Source organism: Choloepus didactylus, chromosome 2 (genome assembly GCF_015220235.1).
Source record: "Choloepus didactylus isolate mChoDid1 chromosome 2, mChoDid1.pri, whole genome shotgun sequence".
NCBI lineage: Eukaryota > Metazoa > Chordata > Mammalia > Pilosa > Megalonychidae > Choloepus > Choloepus didactylus.
The window spans coordinates 227,093,074-227,112,028 of NC_051308.1; the positions used below are offsets into that span (position 1 = coordinate 227,093,074).

Consider the following 18,955-nt stretch of genomic DNA (forward strand, 5'->3'; position numbering starts at 1 on the left):
GGTTTGATCCCATTGGAGTCCAGGGGTCAAAATCCTGGCACTTTGTATTTAAGAATATACTTAGGAAAATTAGATCCAAACTCACTGGCTGTTATTATAATATCAAATTAATTCAGATAAAAATTAGAAACTTTAAAACTTGCTTCAATTTTCTGGTTTGTAAAATTAGGGGATTAGAACTTCAAAAGGATTTATAGGCTCAATCATTCTATATAAATGCAAAAATTTTATTCAGGAATCATAGTTTATAAAACATTCTATCAGGAAATATACCTAACATTGTTGCTGTAGGTCAAACTCAACAAAAGGTCAGTACCCTGTTTCCAAGGAAGAGATTTAACTGTAAAGCAGTGACATACCTGAAGCTGTATAGCGAACCTGCCGAACTGCTGTATTCAATTTAATGTCTAGGCCTTCTGCTAAAGCCACAGGCACACATGAGTAGCCATTCCTCACTGTCAGGTGGCTGCCAGTAAACTCAAAGTCATCATCCTTATGAGGGAAAAGGATATTATTTCCACATGTTATTAATCTAATCTATGACATTTGCATCAAGTTCTGTATGACAACATTGAAAAACAACAGCTTGTGAAAAAAGTCAGTATTTTAAGGTAGAAATTCAGTATTCAGTTCCTATATCACCAACTCCAGACCATCCACGGAGGTTGGGGGGGTGGGGGGAGCTATGATCCAAGAAAATCAGTTGATTAGAAATCATAAAAATTTCTTTATTTGGCTTTTGAACACATTACAGATTTTGTAGGACATCAGATTATTAATTAATGATTAATTAATTACATTTTCATTTGCAAAAGAACAAAATCAATTTTCAGTCCTTAAATGTACAAGTTTTAAAGTTGAAGAAGACTTCTAAAACTAAAGCCTGTCAAACTAGAATAAGGCAATCTAGAATTATAAAAGACTGGTCCAACATTATCCATATGGTAAAGTAGTCAAGATTTGGCCTGAAAGTCAGGAATCCGCAAAGTGATCTTATTTCTTTGAATTTACTGAAAAATTTTCTATCTAAAAAAACTTTTGAAAGCTAGCCATTATTTCTAATTCCACGAAATTCCTGGGGAGAAGATGCTGCAATTCTCAGGCATTAGATTAAAATATTGGGCTGGAAGCAAAACTCACAGCTCTCCAGGCAGATAAGTTAAAATACCAACATTTGAAACAATTACAAATGGATACACTATTGACAACTTAAATGATAAATCAATGACTAGGGAGGGTCTAATTTAGTATTTACATGAAAAACCACAGAGGAACTGAGAATTCTGCCAGATTCTTACCTTTAACAAGTCCTACCTTTACTACAATTTAAATACTAAAGAATATCAGTATAATCTAAAGATTAAAAAGTTAAAATAATTTTACTGGAAAAATAAATAATGAAAACTAAAATATGTAAGTAAAATATAATATTTACAATCATGCAGTCCTAAGTCTGACCAAAATCTCATGGAGATTGGTCTATTCAATATCCGAAAAGCCCTGTGATTTTACCCCAAAGATTTTACAAAAAATATGTAAGACCTCTATACACTGAACACTGTAAGACATAACTGAGATAAAGAAAACCTAAATAAATGGAGAGAGAGGCTATGTTCAAGGATTGGAAGAATCAATATTGTTAAGATGGCAATTCACCCTAAATTTGATCTAGAGATTAAATGCAGTCCCAACCAAAATTCCAGGAGGTACATTTTGCAGAACTTGACAAGCAGATTCTAAAATTTTAATGGAAATATAAGACATAGAATAGCCAAAACAATCTCAAAAAAAAGAACAAAGTCGAAGAATTTACACTACCTGATATAAAGACTTACTAAAAAGCAACAGTAATCACGACTGTGATATTGGCATATGGACAACAGACAGAATAAGGAAAAAAAAACGGCAACTATGAAGAGACTCACACTTACATGGTCAAGTGATTTTCAACAAAGGTGCCAAAACAAGTTAAGAAATGATGGTGCTGAAATAATTAGATAACCATATGGAAAAGAAGGAATCCTACCCTCACCCCTCACCACGCACAAAAATCAACTCAGAATAGATTATAGTCCTAAACATATAAGCTAAGCCCATAAAATTTCTGGAAGGAAACATAGGAAAAAATCTTTTTGACCTTGGGTTAGACAAGGATTTTTCAGGACATAAAAATCACAAACCATGAAAGAGAGAGATGATAAACAGGATTTCATAAAAATTAAGAACTTCTGCTCTTTGAAACATACAATTTAGAAAATGAAAAGGCAAGCCGCAGACTGGAAGAAAATATGTGCAAAACATATATCTGAACAAAGTACTTCTATTCAGAATATAAAGAACTTGAAGAAATCTTACAACTCAACAGTAAGACAACAACTGGATTTTAAAAACAGGCAAAAGACTTGAACAGGCACTTCACCAAGAAGACAGACAAATGGGGAAGAAATACATGAAAAGATGCTCCAAATCACTAGTCACTGGGGAAATAAAACTTAAAACCACAATGAAATACTACTACGCACCCATTAGAACTATGACTAAAATTTTAAAAACGGGCAGTAACAAATGTTGATGAGGATGTGGAATAATTGGAACCTTTACACACTGCTGGTGGGAATACAATTTGGAAAACAATTTGGAAGTTTCTTAAAAAGTTTCCATTAGGCCAAGAAATTCCACTCACTATTTACCAAAGAGAAAGACATGAATGTTTATAACAACTCCATTCATGAAGCCAGTAAACAGGAACAATCCAAATGTCCATCAATGCACTGGTGAGTAAACACTCTGTGGTATATCTGTACAATGGAATACAACTAAACAACAGAAGGGAACAAACTGATAATACGCAACATCATCAGTGTATCTCAGAAACTTCATGTTAGAAGTTAGAATGAAGAATGAAGTTAGAAGTTAGAATGAAGGAAGCCATACATGAAAGGCTGTATACTTACTATATGATTCGATTTATATGAAATTTAAAAAAATCAAAGCTATAGGGACAGCAAATCAATGGATGTCTGGGGCCAAGAACAGAGGTGTATGACCAAAGGGATAAAAGAGAACTCTGCAGGATGAAGGAGGAAATTATCTGTCTTGATTGTGTTGGTGGCTCATGATTATATATACTTGGAAAAACATCAATCTGTTCCCTAAAAATGGATGAATTTTACAAAATGTAAATTACCTCTAATAAAGCTATTTAAAAACACACATATGGGGAAGATGGTGGAGCAGGTGAGGTGGAGCAGACTTCTCCTCCCTGAAGGAAACTAAACAGGTGGGAGAACACCCCAGACCATGGTTTACGGGTGTGAGTGACCATAGAAGGACTCTTGTATTTCCTGGACAGACATGAATAGAAAGGCCGAAAGACTATGCCTCGAGGGATGGGGTGAGTTTGTTCAGCCAGGACCCCCTCACAGGGCCGGCAGCGATGAGACGGCCACTCAGAGGGGGTGAGCAGTGGATCTCCACTTCTGTGCATCCACCTTAACAGTCGACTGGGGAGATAATCCTCCGTAGCAACAAGGCTGAGAGCTCCTGTGAGGGAACCTGGGAGGCAGTGGACAAGTATTGATGGCATTTATTCTCCCCACAGGGAAGTCCAGGGGGTGCACCAGCAAAACGCAGGAATAGGAGAGTGTTGCTACAGGGAAGCATCAGGATCCCCTCCCACACCTCAGAGGATCAAGGGTGTATGGTAGGCAGGGGAGTGGGGCATGTTTGAGTTGTAGGGTGCCACTGAGCAGATTCCCTGCCAAACTGCACAGGGTCCACATCATACTCCCTGGACAGGAGCCCCAATGTACATGGACAGCTGGTGTGCTGATTGGATCCCCACCTGGTCTGGACGCTGTCCAGCGCAGAGGAGAAGTTCGGGAAGGCTGGCTTGAGAGTAAGAGGCGGCTCAAGAGTGCCAGCTGCTGGTAGGGCAGGGAAGGCGCACACCAGCAAACTGTAGATCTGCCAAATTATATATAAATGCAAAATCCTGCATTTCCCAAAATAATCTTACCAAGATAAGGAAATGCCCTGAGGCCAACAGAAAATCATAAAGCACCTGAAGAAACAAGAGGATACAGACAAGCCAAACAAACAAAAAGCCAGAAGAAACACAAAATTTGGAACAATTAATTAATTAATTAAGTACATACAGATTTCCAAAACAACTTCAACGAGATGGCTAAAGACATAAAGGATATCAAGAAGACTCTAGAAGAGCATACATAAAAATTTGAAAGAGTAAATAAAAAACAGCAGATCTTATGGAAATAAAAGATACTATTCATCAAATTAAAAATATACTGGAGACACACAATGGCAGATTTAAGAGGCAGAAGAAAGGATAAGTGAACTAGAAGACAGACAACTGAATAAGAACATACAAAAGAAAAAATGGTGAAAAAAATCAAAAAATTTGAAATGGATCTCAGGGAAATGATGGACAAATGAAGCGCACAAATACAAGAATCCTTGGTGTACCACAAAGAGAAGAAAAGAGTGACGGGTTAGGAAGAGTGTTTCAAGACATAGTTGTAGAAAACTTCCCAACCCTTCTACACTCCACACATATGTAAATCAAAGATGACCAACAAACTCCAAATAGAACAAATCCAAATAAACCCACTATGAGACATTACTGTTAAGACTGTCAAATGCTGAAAAGAAGGAGAAAGTTCTGAAAGCAGCAAGAGAGAAGCAATTCATCACATACAAGGGAAACAACATAAGACAGTACTGACCACTCAGAGGGCACCATGGAGGTAAGAAGGCAGTGGTATGATATATTTAAGATTCTGAAAGAGAAAAATTACCAGCCAAAAATTCTTTATCCAGCAAAGCACTCCTTCAAAATTGAGAGAAAGTTTAAAACTGAGAGAATTTGTTAGTGAGAGACCTGTTATGCAAGAAATACCAAAGGGAGCTCTACCAGCTGAGAGAAAAAGGAGAGAAGTCTGGAGAAGGGCAAAAAATTGAAGAGTATTAGTAAGAGTAACTTAAAGGAAAAAAGAGGAGGGGAAAATCTGACAACTGAAAATCAAAGGATAAGATGCTTGATTCATGAACTCCCTTTACAGTAATAACTATGAATGTGAATGGATTAAACTTTCCAATTAAAAGATGCCAAATGGAAGAAAGGATTAAAAAGTATGACCCAGCAATATGCTGTTTACAACAGACTTCTTAGACCCTGTGACACAAAGAGACAGAAAATGAAAGGATGAAAAAGAATATTCTACTCAAGCTGCAACCAAAAGAAAGCAAAGGTAGCTATGCAAATAAAAGACAAAATAGATTTTAAATGCAAAGATGTCATAAGAGACAAACATGGACACTATATATTAATAAAAGGGACAATGCACCAAGAAGAAATAACAATCATAAATGTTTATGCACCCAATCAAGGAACTCCAAAGTACATGAAACAACCATTGGCAAAACTGAAGAGAGCAACAGACATTTCTATAATAATGATTGGAGACTTCAATACACCACTCACTTCTATAGATAGAACAACTAGGTAGAGGTCCAATAAGGAAAATGAGAACCTAAACAATATGATAAATGAGTTAGACTTAGCAGACATATATAGAGCGTTATATCCCAAAGTACCAGGATATACATTCTTCTCTAGTGCTGATGGAACGTTCTCCAGATTAGATCATACATTGGGGCACAAAACAAGTCTTAATAAATTTAAAAAGACAAATTATTCAAAGCACATTCTCTGACCATAATGGAATGCAACTCAAAATCAAAAACTATCAAAGAACCAAATCTCTCACAAAACAATCAGTGGGTCAAAGAAGAAATTGCAAGACAAATAGGTACATATCTAGAGACGAATGAAAACAAGAACACAATATATCAAAACCTATGGGATACAGCCGAGGCAGTGCTGAGAGAGAAATTTATAGCTCTAAATGCATATAGCAAAAAAGTAAGAAAGAGCTAAAACCAAAGACCTAACTGAACAACTGAAGAGCTAAAGAATGATCAACAAACTAATCTTAAAGCAAGTAGAAGAAAAGAAATAAAGATTAAAGCAGAAATAAATGAGCCAGAGAATTAAAAAATAAATAAAGAATAAATAAAACCAAAAGTTGGTTCTTTGAGAAGATCAACAAGATCAACAAGCCTTTAGCTAGAATGACAAAGTCAAAAAAAGAGAAGACACAAATAAACAGATTGAGAGTGGGGTAGTTATAATGGATCCTGAAGAGTTAAAAAAATCATAAGAGGATACTATGAACAACTGTATGCCAACAAGCTAGACGATTTAAAGGAAATGGATAATTTCCTGGAAGTACATGAACAACCTAGACTGACCCAAGAAGAAATAGAAGACCTCAACAAACCAATCACAAGCAAAGAGATCCAACCAGCCATCACAAATCTACTTACGAATAAAAGCCCAGGGCCACACAGCTTCACAGGGGAATTTTACCAAACTTTCCAAAAAGAATCGACACCATTCCTGCTCAAACTCTTTCAGAACACTGAAGAAAAAGGAACGCTACCTAACTCATTTTATGAAGCTAATATTACTGATACCAAAACCAGATAAAGACACTACCAAAAAAAGAAAACTATAGGCCAATCTCCCTAATGAATACAGATGCAAAAATCCTAAACAAAATACTTGCAAATCGAATCCAAAGGCGCATTAAAAGAATTATACACCACGACCAAGTGGGGTTCATTTCTGGCATGCAAGGGTGATTTAACGTAAGAAAATCAACTAATGTAATTCAACACATCAACAAATCAAAAGGGAAAAATCAAATGATCATCTCAAGAGATACTGAAAAAGTATTTTACAAAATTCAGCATTGCTTTTTGATAAAAACGCCTCGCAAGGTAGAACTGAAGGAAACTTCCTCAATATGATAAAGGGCATATATGAAAAGCCCACAGACAGTATAGTACTCAATGGTGAGAGGCTGAAAGCTTTCTGCCTAAGATTAGGAACAAGACAAGGATGCATACTGTCACCACTATTATTCAACATTGTGCTAGAAGTTCTAGCCAGGGCAATTCGTAAAGCCAAAGAAATAGGCATCCCAACTAGAAAAGAAGAAGTAAAACTGTCATTATTTGCAGATGCTATGATCTTATATTTGGAAAATCCTGAGAAATCGACAAAAAAGCCACTTGAGCTAATAAAATTCAGCAGAGTAATGACCTAACTGAAGAGGCATTAAAAAAAAATTCCATTCACAATAGCAACTAAAAAAGTCAAGTACCTAGGAAGAAATTTAACCAAGGATGTAAAAGACCTCTACACAGAATATTATAAATTGTTGCTAAAAGAAATCAAAGGGGACCTAAAGAGGTGGAAAGATATTGTCTTCATGCATAGGAAGGCTAAACGTCATTAAGATGTCAATTCTACGTAACAAAGGCAATACACCAAAGCTAAATGTCTATGAGAGGGGGTTAAAGGGAGGGATATGGGATTCTTAGTAGTAGTATTGTTGTCTGACTTTATTGTATTTTATTTTATTTTAATTTTTTCTATCATCTTTTTTATTATTCTTTTTTTTAAATTTTTTTTTGGAGTAATCAATATGTTCAAGTGCCGACTATGGTGATAAATGTACGTCTATATGATGATACTGCGAACAGCTGATTGTATACTGTGGATGACTGTATGGCATATGAATATATCTCTATAAAATTGCAGTGAAAAAAAATAAACAGAGGGATACAAGTGCTGGAGAAAATGTGGAGAGGGATATACCTATTCACTATTGGTGGGGAAGTAGAATGGTGTAGCTTATCTGGAGCACAATGTACTGGTTCCACAGGAAGCTAAGTATGTGGGTGCCATAAGGTCCTGCAACCTCATTATTGAGTATACACTTGGAAGATCTGAGAGCAGGGACACAAATGTACATTTGCACACTGGTTTTTACGGTGGCAGTATTCATGATTTGCAATGGATGGAAGTGGCCTAAGATACACTGACTGATGAACACAATAGTGAATTGTGGTGTATGCATATAATAGAACACTGAGCAGCTGCAAGAAGGAATGAAGTTGTGAGACATACAACTAGGTGGATGGATCTTGAGGACAGCATTTTGAGTGAAATACGCCAGAAATGAAAAGACAAACACTGTAATGCCTCACTAATATGAACTAATTATAATGTGTAAACTCTTAAAACTGAATCATAAAGCACAGCTTATCAGGGGAACACTTACAATGGCCCCTGATTGTAAGCTCTTTCTTACAGCAGTGACATCTATTCTGAGTTGTAATGGTTATCTCCAAATTCTGAGATGTTGAGCTCTTTGTGTATAACCTGGTTGGTCTCTGGAACTTTGGGTACCTGTATGACACCTGAAACTGAGCTACAGCTCGGCAGCTATGCATATTACTATTACCTCATACAACAACTGTTAAAAAAGCTGAAAACGAGATCAGACATCAATTAGCGATATGAATGACATGGATCTGGTTAGGATTAAGGCAAACCAGGCCCAAGGGTAAAAACGATATTGACTGTGTTTTAAAACTTCAACTTCTGTGTGTGACCGAGGGAAGACATGTTTATTTGGTGCAGGATCTATATTATCTGTAGCACAGTAAATAATTTAACTTCTATGGTCAGTTTATTTCAAACACCATAATTTTATGAAACTGAATAGGAACTGAGGTCTGGTAGGTTTGTACAGGTTAGTATGAAATCCTGAATACATCCCAAAGTAATTTGGGCAGAGAATAAAAATGTACTTGCAGGGCCCCCTGAGAACTGGGGAAAACTATGGAAATGTTGAAACCTCCACACCTGGGTTATTACTGATATTTTCACAAACATTGAGGACAAACAATTTAATAGGCCAAGCCCTCAATCTTGGGGCTTGCCCTTATGAAGCTCGTTACCGCAAAGAAGAGGCTAAGTCTACTTATAATTGTGCCTAAGAGTCTCCCCCAGAGAACCTCTTTGTTGCTCAGATGTGGCCTCTCTCTCTAAGCCCACATGGCAGGTAAAGTCATTGCCCTCCCCCCATGTGACTCCCAGTGGTGTAAATCTCCCTGACAAAAGGGGACATGACTCCCAGGGATGAGCCTGGACCTGGCATGGTGGGATTGAGAAAATCTTCTTGACCAAAAGGGGGAAGAGAAATGAAACATAATAAAGTTTCAGTGGCTGAGAGATTGCAAATGGGAGTTGAGAGGTCACTCTGGAGGGCGTTCTTACACACTATATAGATATCCCATTTTAGTTTTTAGTATATTGGTAATAGCTAAAAGGAAATACCTGAAACTGTTAAGCTGCAACCCAGTAGCCTTGATACTATAGTATGTACCTTACATGGTGTGACTGTGGAAACCTTGTGGTTCGTATTCCCTTTATCCATGGTATGGACAGATGAGTACAAAAATGGGGACAAAAATTTAATGAAAAATAGGGTGGGATGGGGGAGATGCAATGCTTTAGGCGTTCTTTTTTACTTTTATTTTTATTTTTATTTTTTTGGAGTGAGGAAAATGTTCAAAAATTAATTGTGGTGATGAATGCACAACTGTAAGATGGTACTGTGAACTGACTGTACACTGTGGATGATTGTATGGTATGTGAATATATCTCAATGAAGCTGAATTTAAGAAAGAAAGAGAAAAAAAAGATGTCAATTCTACCCAAACTGATCTACAGATTCAACACAATTCCAATCAAATTCCAACAGCCTACTTTGCAGACTTAGAAAAGCTAATTAAGAAATTTATTTGGAAGGGAAATGGGCCTCGAATTGCCAAAAACGTTCTAAAATGTAAGAATGAGTGGGAGGACTTACATTTCCAGATGTTGAAGCCTACTATAAAGCCATAGTGGTCAAAACAGCATAGTATTGGCACAAAGATAGACAATGATCAATGGAATCGAACTGAGAGCTTGGAAATAGACCCCAGATATACGGTCAACTGATTTTTGATAAGGTCCCCAAATCCACTGAACTGGGACAGAACAGTCTCTTCAACAAATGGGGCTGGGAGACTGGATATCCATATACAAAAGAATGAAAGAGGACCCCTATACCTCACGCCCTACACAAAAATTAACGCAAAGTGGATCAAAGACCTCAATATAAGAGCTAGCACAATAAAACTCTTAGAAGATAATATAGGGAAACATCTACAAGACCTAGGAACAGGAGATAGCATCTTAGACCTTACACCCAAAGCACAAACAACAAAAGAAAAAATAAATTAATGGGAACTACTCAAAATCAAAAGCTTCTGTGCCTCAAAAGACATTGTCAAAAAGAGGAAGAGGCGGCCAACTCAATGGGAGAAAATATTTGGAAACCATATTATCTGATAAGAGACTGATATTCTGCATATATAAAGAAATCCTAAACTCAGCAAGAATAGTACAAATAGACCAATTTTAAAACGGGTAAAAGATATGAAAAGGCATTTTTCCAAAGAGGGAATAAAAATGGCTAAAGAAGGAGGGGCAAGATGGCGGCATAGAGAGGCGTGGAAGCTAAGCAGTCCCCCTGGAACAACTACAAAAAACCAGAAACAACTAGTAAATAATCCAGAATAACTGCGGGGGGACAAACGAGACCATCCACTCATCATACACCAACCTGAATTGGGAGAAATGCCCGAGAACACAGCATAAAATCTGTAAGTAAAACCTGCGGAACCAGGTCGGGAGACCCCGTCCCCCATAGCCCGAGCTGCGGAGCCGCGTGGTGCCAGAGAGAAGCTCTCTCCCAGCAAGCAAATATAGCTCAGCTGAGCTCCAACTGGGGTTTTAAGTGGCGAGTATGAACTGCTCACTACAGGTACACATTCCCAAAAAACAGACAGAGGCTTTGGGTGACGACTGACCTGGGAGAGCCGGAGGGTCACCTTGACTGGGTCTGAAGGGGACTTATGTGTTTCTTTTTCGGCTCAGTGGAGAAAGCCCCAGTCATTTTAAGTTTCCAGGGCTGTGACTCCGGGAAGGGTGGAGACAGCACAAGCAGAGAGCAAGACCATTGAAATGCTAATGACCTCCACCTGGGGGGTCTGTCTTCTCTAGGAGGAAAGGGGTGGGGCCCTTTGCATTCAGAACCAGACCCCAGAGCCTGGGGGAACACAGCCATACCGCCTCACACCAGTCAAGAATTATAGGCTGACAGGCGCCACCTGCTGGGCAGAAAAGCACAGTGACCCGAGGCATCAAAGGGTGGAGCAATTTTCTAAGACACACCCTCAGGGAAACCAGATACTGAATATTTCTTCCCTCTTGGACCTGAGCCTGTTCTGGTCTGGGAAAACCTGATTTGGATAACCAAGGAAACCATGCCTAGACAACAGAAAATTACAACCTACACTAAGAAAAACAAAGTTATGGCCCAGTCAAAGGAACAAACGTACACTTCAACTGAGATACAGGAATTTAAACAACTAATGCTAAATCAATTCAAAAAGTTTAGAGAAGATATCACAAAAGAGATACAGGCTGTAAAGGATGCACTGGACATGTATATGGCAGAAATCAAAAGTTCAAAAAACCTACTAGTAGAATCTATGGAAATGAAAGGCACAACACAAGAGATGAAAGACACAATGGAAACATACAACAGCAGATCTCAAGAGGCAGAAGAAAACACTCAGGAACTGGAGAACAAAACACCTGAAAGCCTACACGCAAAGGAGCAGATGGAGAAAAGAATGAAAAAATATGAGCAACGTCTCCGGGAACTCAAGGATGAAACAAAGTACAATAATGTACGTATCATTGGTGTCCCAGAAGGAGAAGAGAAGGGAAAGGGGGCAGAAGCAATAATAGAGGAAATAATTAACGAAAATTTCCCATCTCTTATGAAAGACATAAAATTACAGATCCAAGAAGCGCAGCGTACTCCAAACAGAAGAGATATGAATAGGTCTACGCCAAGACACTTAATAATCAGATTATCAAATGTCAAAGACAAAGAGAGAATCCTGAAAGCAGCAAGAGAAAAGCAATCCATTACATACAAAGGAAGCTTAATAAGACTATGTGCGGATCTCTCAGCAGAAACCATGGAGGCAAGAAGGAAGTGGTGTGATATATTTAAGATACTGAAAGAGAAAAACCACCAACCAAGAATCCTGTATCCAGCAAAGCTGTCCTTCAAATATGAGGGAGAGCTCAAAATATTTTCTGACAAACAGACAATGAGAGACTTTCTGAACAAGACACCTGCCCTACAGGAAATACTAAAGGGAGCACTACAGGGTGATAGAAGACAGGAGTGTGTGGTTTGGAACACAATTTTGGGAGATGGTAGCACAACAATGTAAGTACACTGAACAAAGGTAACTATGAATACGGTTGAGAGAGGAAGATGGGGAGCATGTGAGACACCACAAGAAAGGAGGAAAGATAAAGACTGGGACTGTGTAACTTGGTGAAATCTAGAGTATTCAACAACTGTGATAAAATGTACAAATATGTTGTTTTACGAGGGAGAACAAGCAAATGTCAACCTTGCAAGGTGTTAAAAATGGGGGGGGGGCATTGGGGGAGGATGCAATCAGCATAAACTAGAGACTGTAACTAATAGAATCATTGTATTATGCTTCCTTTAATGTAACAAAGGTGATATACCAAGGTGAATGCAGATAAGAGGGGGGGATAGGAGAGGCATGTTAGACACTTGACATTGGTGGTACTGTCTGATTCTTTATTCTACTTTGATTTAAGGTTATTTTTCCTTTTGCTGCTTCCTAGCTGTCATTTTCTTTTTTTCCTCTTTCTTTTGCCTCTCTACCTTCTTTGACTCTCCCTCCTGCCTTGTGGAAGTAATGCAGATGCTCTTATATAGATAGTGGTGAAGGTGGTGAACACATAAATGTATGACCATGCAGAAAACCATCGAGTATTTACTTCGGATGGAATGTATGGTGAGTGAACAAAACCATATTAAAAAAAATGGGTCGATGACAAAACCTCGAGGGCAATATACTGAGTGAAATAAGCCAGACACATTAGGACAATTATTGCAGGGTCTCACTGATAGGAACTAATTACAATATGTAAACTCATAGACATGAAATATAAGGTACCAGGATATAGGACGAGGCTTAAGAATGGGGAGTGGTTGCTTAGTATGAGCAGAATGTTCAATTAGGATGAACTTAAATGTTTGGAAATGAACAGGGGTGTTGGTAGCAAGACGTGAGAATAACTAACAGCGCCGAATGGTGTGTGAATGAGGTGGAAAGGGGAAGCTCAGAGTCATATATGTCACCAAAAGGAAAGTTGGAGGTCAAAAGATGGAAATGTATAAAACTGAATCCTATGGTGGGCAATGTCCATGATCAACTGTACAAATACTAGAAATCACTTCATGAACCAGAATAAATGTATGACGATACAATTAGAAGTTAATAATAGAGGGGCATATAGGAAAGAACTATATACCTATTACAAACTATATACTACAGTTAGTAGTATTTCAACATTTTTTCATAAACAGTAACAAACGTACTATATCAATACTAGGAGTCAAAAATTGAGGGGGGTTGGTTAGGGATAGGGAAGGATTAGAGTTTCCTTTTCTTTTTTCATCTTTCATTTTATTTCTTGTCTAGAGTAATGAAAAGTTTCTAAAATTTGAACAAAAATTAAGTGTGATGGATGCACAGCTGTACGAGGGTACCCAGGGGCAAGTGATTGTACACTTTGGATCTTTGGATAATTGTATGGTATCCGAACAATCTCAATAAAAATTAAAAAAAAAATGAATAATAGGGAGGGGTGAAGGAGATGGGATGTCTTGGGTATTCTTTTGTACTTTAATATTCTTTCTTTTTTTGTGCGTGGTAAAGAAAATGTTCAAAAATTGATTCTGGTAATGAATGCACAACTATATAATGGTACTGTGAACAACTGATCATACACTTTGGATGACTGTATGGTATGTGAATATATCTCAATAAAATTGAATACAAAAAAAAATGGCTAAAGAACACATGAAAAAATGTTCATCTTCACTAGCTATTAGGGAAATGCAACTCAAAACCACAATGAGATACCACCTCACACCAATAAGAATGGCTGCCATTAAACAAACAGGAAACAATAAATGCTGGAGAGGATGTAGAGAAATTGGAACGCTTATCATTGCTGGTGGGAATGTATAATGGTACAACTGCTGTGGAAGTCAGTTTGGCAGTTTCACAGAAAACTAGATACCAAATTACCCTACAGTCCAGCAATTCCTCTTCTCAGTATATACCCAGAAGATCTGAAAGCAGTGACACGAACAGACATTTGTACACCAATGTCCAGAGCGACACTGTTCAAAATTGCCAAGAGATGGAAACAATCCAAGTGTCCTTCAATAGCCAAGTGGATAAACAAAATGTGGTATATACAAACAATGCAGCACTATGCAGCAATAAGAAGGAACAAGGTCCTGAAGATATAATGCTGAGTGAAATAAGTCAGACACAAAAGGAGAGATATTGTGTTACTTCTATGAATTCCCTGAACAATGTAAAATCAATGTCTTATAATGAAGAATATTGAGGACCTAGAGAAAGACAGAAGCTAGTTGAGGGGGAATGATAATCTAATATGTTCAGATATGTTAATGATGGGTGAATTTAAAGATATGGGAATGGATGGGGTGATGACTGATTGTTAATACGATTATAAGTATCAAATGCATTAAAGATGAACAGGATTGAAAGGGGTTGTTTAAAGGCATGTATCCCACAGACCAGCACTACAAATATAGACAGCTGCTTGCCAGATATACTTCTAAGGTATGACACTGTTACTGAGAGTTGACAACAGAGCAGTATATGGGAAAAATCTACCTATTGCATATTAACAATTATAATTAATAGGAATACCTTTCAAGTACCATGCAAATACTAGGGACAAATAATTAAGGGCTGAAAAGACCTATGGGGTGTTTTGGGTCATGAGAATTGTTTGAAATGGAGAGTGATGAGGGTTGTACAACTAAGTGATGATAATGTGAGATACTGATTGATTATCATGGACAGAACATATGCTATATGAAATTAGGAACCCCTACTGTTTAAGTCAAGCCCTTAATCTTAAGGCTTGCTCTGGTGAAACTTATGCTTGTAAAGGGGAGGATAAGCCCACCTGTAATTACACCTAGGAATTACCTCCAGAGAACCTCTTTTGTTGCTAAAATGCGGACTTTCTCTCTCTAAGCCCAACTCTGCAAATAAATTCATCACCCTTTCTCAACGTGGGACAGGACCCCCAAAGTGAATGAATCTTCCTGGCAACGTGGGACACAGATTCTGGCATCAAGGGGTTGAGAATGCCTGTTTGACCAAAAGGAAGAAAAGAAAGGCAACAAAATAAGGTTTCAGTGGCTAAGAGATTTCAAATAGACTGGAGAGGCTGTCCTGGAAGTTATGACTATGCAAGCTTCAGCTAGATATCCCAAATGGCCACAGTATGATAAGTCCAAGTCAACAGTAGTCCCCCAAACCCTAAAGAATACCCAGGTCCCTAACTAAGACTTTATAAAAGTTTCACTCACTAAGTTTATTCTTCAGAGACTTAAATCCTCCAGAGAACTCCTACGCCAGCTAAATCCCAAAATCCAGAGGCAACAGCCTCTTCAATAACATCAACTAGTGGCATGCCCTTTTCCCATAATGTTGACACCCCTTTTCAGCATGAACAAGTTAGGGTGATTACTGCCTAGACTTCCCTGAAGATTGGGAAAGTGATTAAACTATACGAAGGGGTAGCAACAGACAAGATGGAATTTAACAATGGTTATGAATACTGAATCTCTCTATAATTTTCTTTTTCTTGGTTGCTAGGGTATTAGAATAGCTAGAAGCAAAGACCTGAAATGGTGAACTGTAATCCATAACATTCTTTGCAATTTTCTCTAAAAGTTACTTGTTAAATTGTAATTTGAAAGTTATCACCTTTTTCATATATGCTGTATTTTACAATAAGGAAATAACTGAAGATGTGGAACTGTAACCCATAACATTCCCTGAAATTTGCTCTGTAACTACTTATTAAATCGCATTTGGAAAGTTATTACTTCTATGTAAATATATCATATTCCACAATAAAAAACACACACACATGCACAAATTAACAGATTCTCTTAAGAACCTTCTCAAAGACATATGTAGCAAAATAAATGATAAGTAATTTTACCTGATCCCAATGTTTAAGAGAGAGGGTAGAGAGAGGTGTGGCATTAGCAAATTCAAGATTTGCAAAATGCCAATCAAGTATCTGTCTGTCTCTTGACGATAGATACACATCACTGCAAAATAAGAACAATGGGCACATGGTTATTAAAAGATAGATTACAACTATTCTAAATGAGGTCATGTGGATTATTTCAATAACTGGCCTGAACTAGTTTGGGAATATGCATCACTGAAAACTGTAAGTCAAAAAGTAGGGCCTTATCTGTCTTGTTAACCCCCATATTCCCAGTGTTTACAGCAATGCCAAGCTTACTGCATAAAGCAACTTACAACGGGGTCTCATTTGCCTAAAATAAAAGCCTTCTTCACAATATTAAACTCTTTATTGACCTTGCATTATAAAAGCTTATTGGTTGTAAATAGTTTTGTTTTTTTATTTTCAATAAAATAAGGATGGGTAGTATCCTTGAACAATGTAAATCAGTGTGGAGGTCTTATACAATGTGGAGCTTGGTATCAGCATATAAGTATTCAATGTCAAAAATCCAATGGAAATGAAGTGTAATACTTTCCTACTCCCCAGAATTACGGAAATTCAAAGCAACACTGGTCTCTACCCCATTCAAAAAAGACAATTTTCATCTATTACATCTTTATTAAAATATCAGATCTTATGGAGAAAGACCACCTTTTCAAAAACAACCTACTAGGTATCTAGGACACTGTAAGACATTCAAATATAAGAGTGGAAGGTTTAGAAACCTCATAAGTTGTCATATTTTCACAGATACTTATGTTCACAATTATTTCCATTCATTAAATAATGTAAAACCCATTCATAAAACCTACATAAAATCCATCGTTAAGCCTAAATAAAAGCCCGCTGTACTTTATAATCTTTCTTCTAACACCAACACAGAAAGAACAATAAAAGGTATCCTGCCAAATATTTGTTTTCCTTACCTTGGAGGATTGGCTTCTAATTCTTGAAGTTTTTCTTCTAGTTTTCCTTGTGTTTCTGCTAATTCATCATACTCCTGAAAAAATTCAAGTGAATTTCATTTATTGAGATGGGTCAGCTACCCACCTGGCTACTTACACCACGAACTATAAGGTCTGGACCATATTTCCTGCTCAGATTCGTACCTAGGAAGTGTGGCTTGATTTGAGGTTGGATCCAAGGCTCAGGGATTTTTGTTTTGGGAAACAAATTACAATTGTGATTCTAGAATAAGATGGTGTGGGGAGGGTTACAGGAGGAGAAAATAGAAGAAACATACTAGCGTGCTATTTCTTGAGCGTTTACCATGGCCTTAGCACTGGGATAAGCACTTTAGATACATAATTTTATTTATGTTTTGCCTCACATAACACCATGTGATAGATGAGGCAATTAAGTAGTCCAAGATCACATAGCTAGTAGATAACAAGTTAGGGATTTAAACCAGACAGTTGGACTCCAAATGACTCTCGAGTCCATGATCATTACCATTATTCAAAACTGTCATGGATAAACTGCATGACAGAGCCCTTAACTGTGATTTAAGTAAACTAAAAGGAAGACATCACAAAAATGTAAAGAGAGAGTAGGAATTCTGCAGGAAAAGCAAATCTCAAACCAAACTAACCCATTAAGTCCCCATGGCTCCTTAGGGACCAACCCTCTTCTTCCCACTACAGACAAATATGATTGGCTCGTGGCTCTTTTTCACAGTTTCGCAGATCTGTACCATTCTTAGGATTCCCATTAAAACCAGTGAAGCACATATACCACACCTTGCACAGGGCAGTCAGATCCCTGTGTTTGCTTTTCACTAAGAATTCAGCAGTGATATCTCTGGGTGGCTTCACTTCAGATGCTTCCTTGTACTGCTGATGGAGTTCTTTAATTTTCTCTTTCAAATTTACCATCTAAGAGGAAAAAATACAAATTTATCATTCTGGAGGGCAATTTAATTCATCTCCAAATCACATGTGCCCTTGGTTTGAGCTTCTCCCCCAAAATGCTATCATATCAAATCAGGGCTACAACAGTAGGTCCTTAGAATTCTTAAATACCCCGTCTATAATTCTGTCATTTTGGAAACAGGAAAAAATCCTATATGGCCTAACACAGAAGTATCACATCAATTTTGGGTAAGTACAATTGGCTCTGTCTTCCACAACAAATGGAAAGAAAAATATGACCCTTTAAAAAAAAAAAAAAGGTATTAAAATAAATTTAAATCCCAGGAAAAACAAACTGCCATGATTTGTTTTTTAAATATGTAAAAGGTCAAGTCATCACACAGAACCCTGGGAGCATCCCCAATGTTTTGTGTTTTTTTTCTTTCAGGTTTCTGATGGTACTAACACATGAGGAGGGTGAAGGTTAAAGTCTGAGACTGGGCCCCACAGAGATCCTGCCAGTTGGTAGTTTTCCAGCCACTCTTGTGATTTAATCCTTACCACAATCCATGAAAAAGGTGTGCAAGAGACCTCTCCACTTAACAGAAACGAGGCAGAGTGAGATAGTGAGGCAAAAGCCTAGTCATAAGAAAGACCCAGAGTTTGCACTATAGAGCCCCCTTAGGGGTTGCCTAGCTTCATACTTTGTTGGCAGCTGGCAGGATAATGTAGAACAAACGGTTGGGTTTTCACTGTCTAGAGCCCAGAGTGCTAGAAGGTGGTGGTAGAGAAGAGCCCTCAAGTGACTTACCATTGGGGAATGGAAGTGGGGGATGTTGGTACCTCAAGGGGAATAATTATGGCAAGAAACTGGCTGCTAACCCATTGTCTTCATCAA

At 37.7% G+C, this 18,955-nt stretch overlaps 1 protein-coding gene across 1 annotated transcript in view; it reads right to left on the minus strand.

Moving 5' to 3' along the window:
* Positions 1–18,955, minus strand: part of KDM1A (lysine demethylase 1A) — a 103,365-nt gene that overhangs the window by 6,090 nt on the left and 78,320 nt on the right. Inside the window, 4 exon segments of the mRNA XM_037828233.1 lie at positions 360–492; positions 16,172–16,283; positions 17,134–17,207; positions 17,947–18,081. Of these exon segments, the coding sequence (XP_037684161.1) occupies positions 360–492; positions 16,172–16,283; positions 17,134–17,207; positions 17,947–18,081 (454 nt within the window).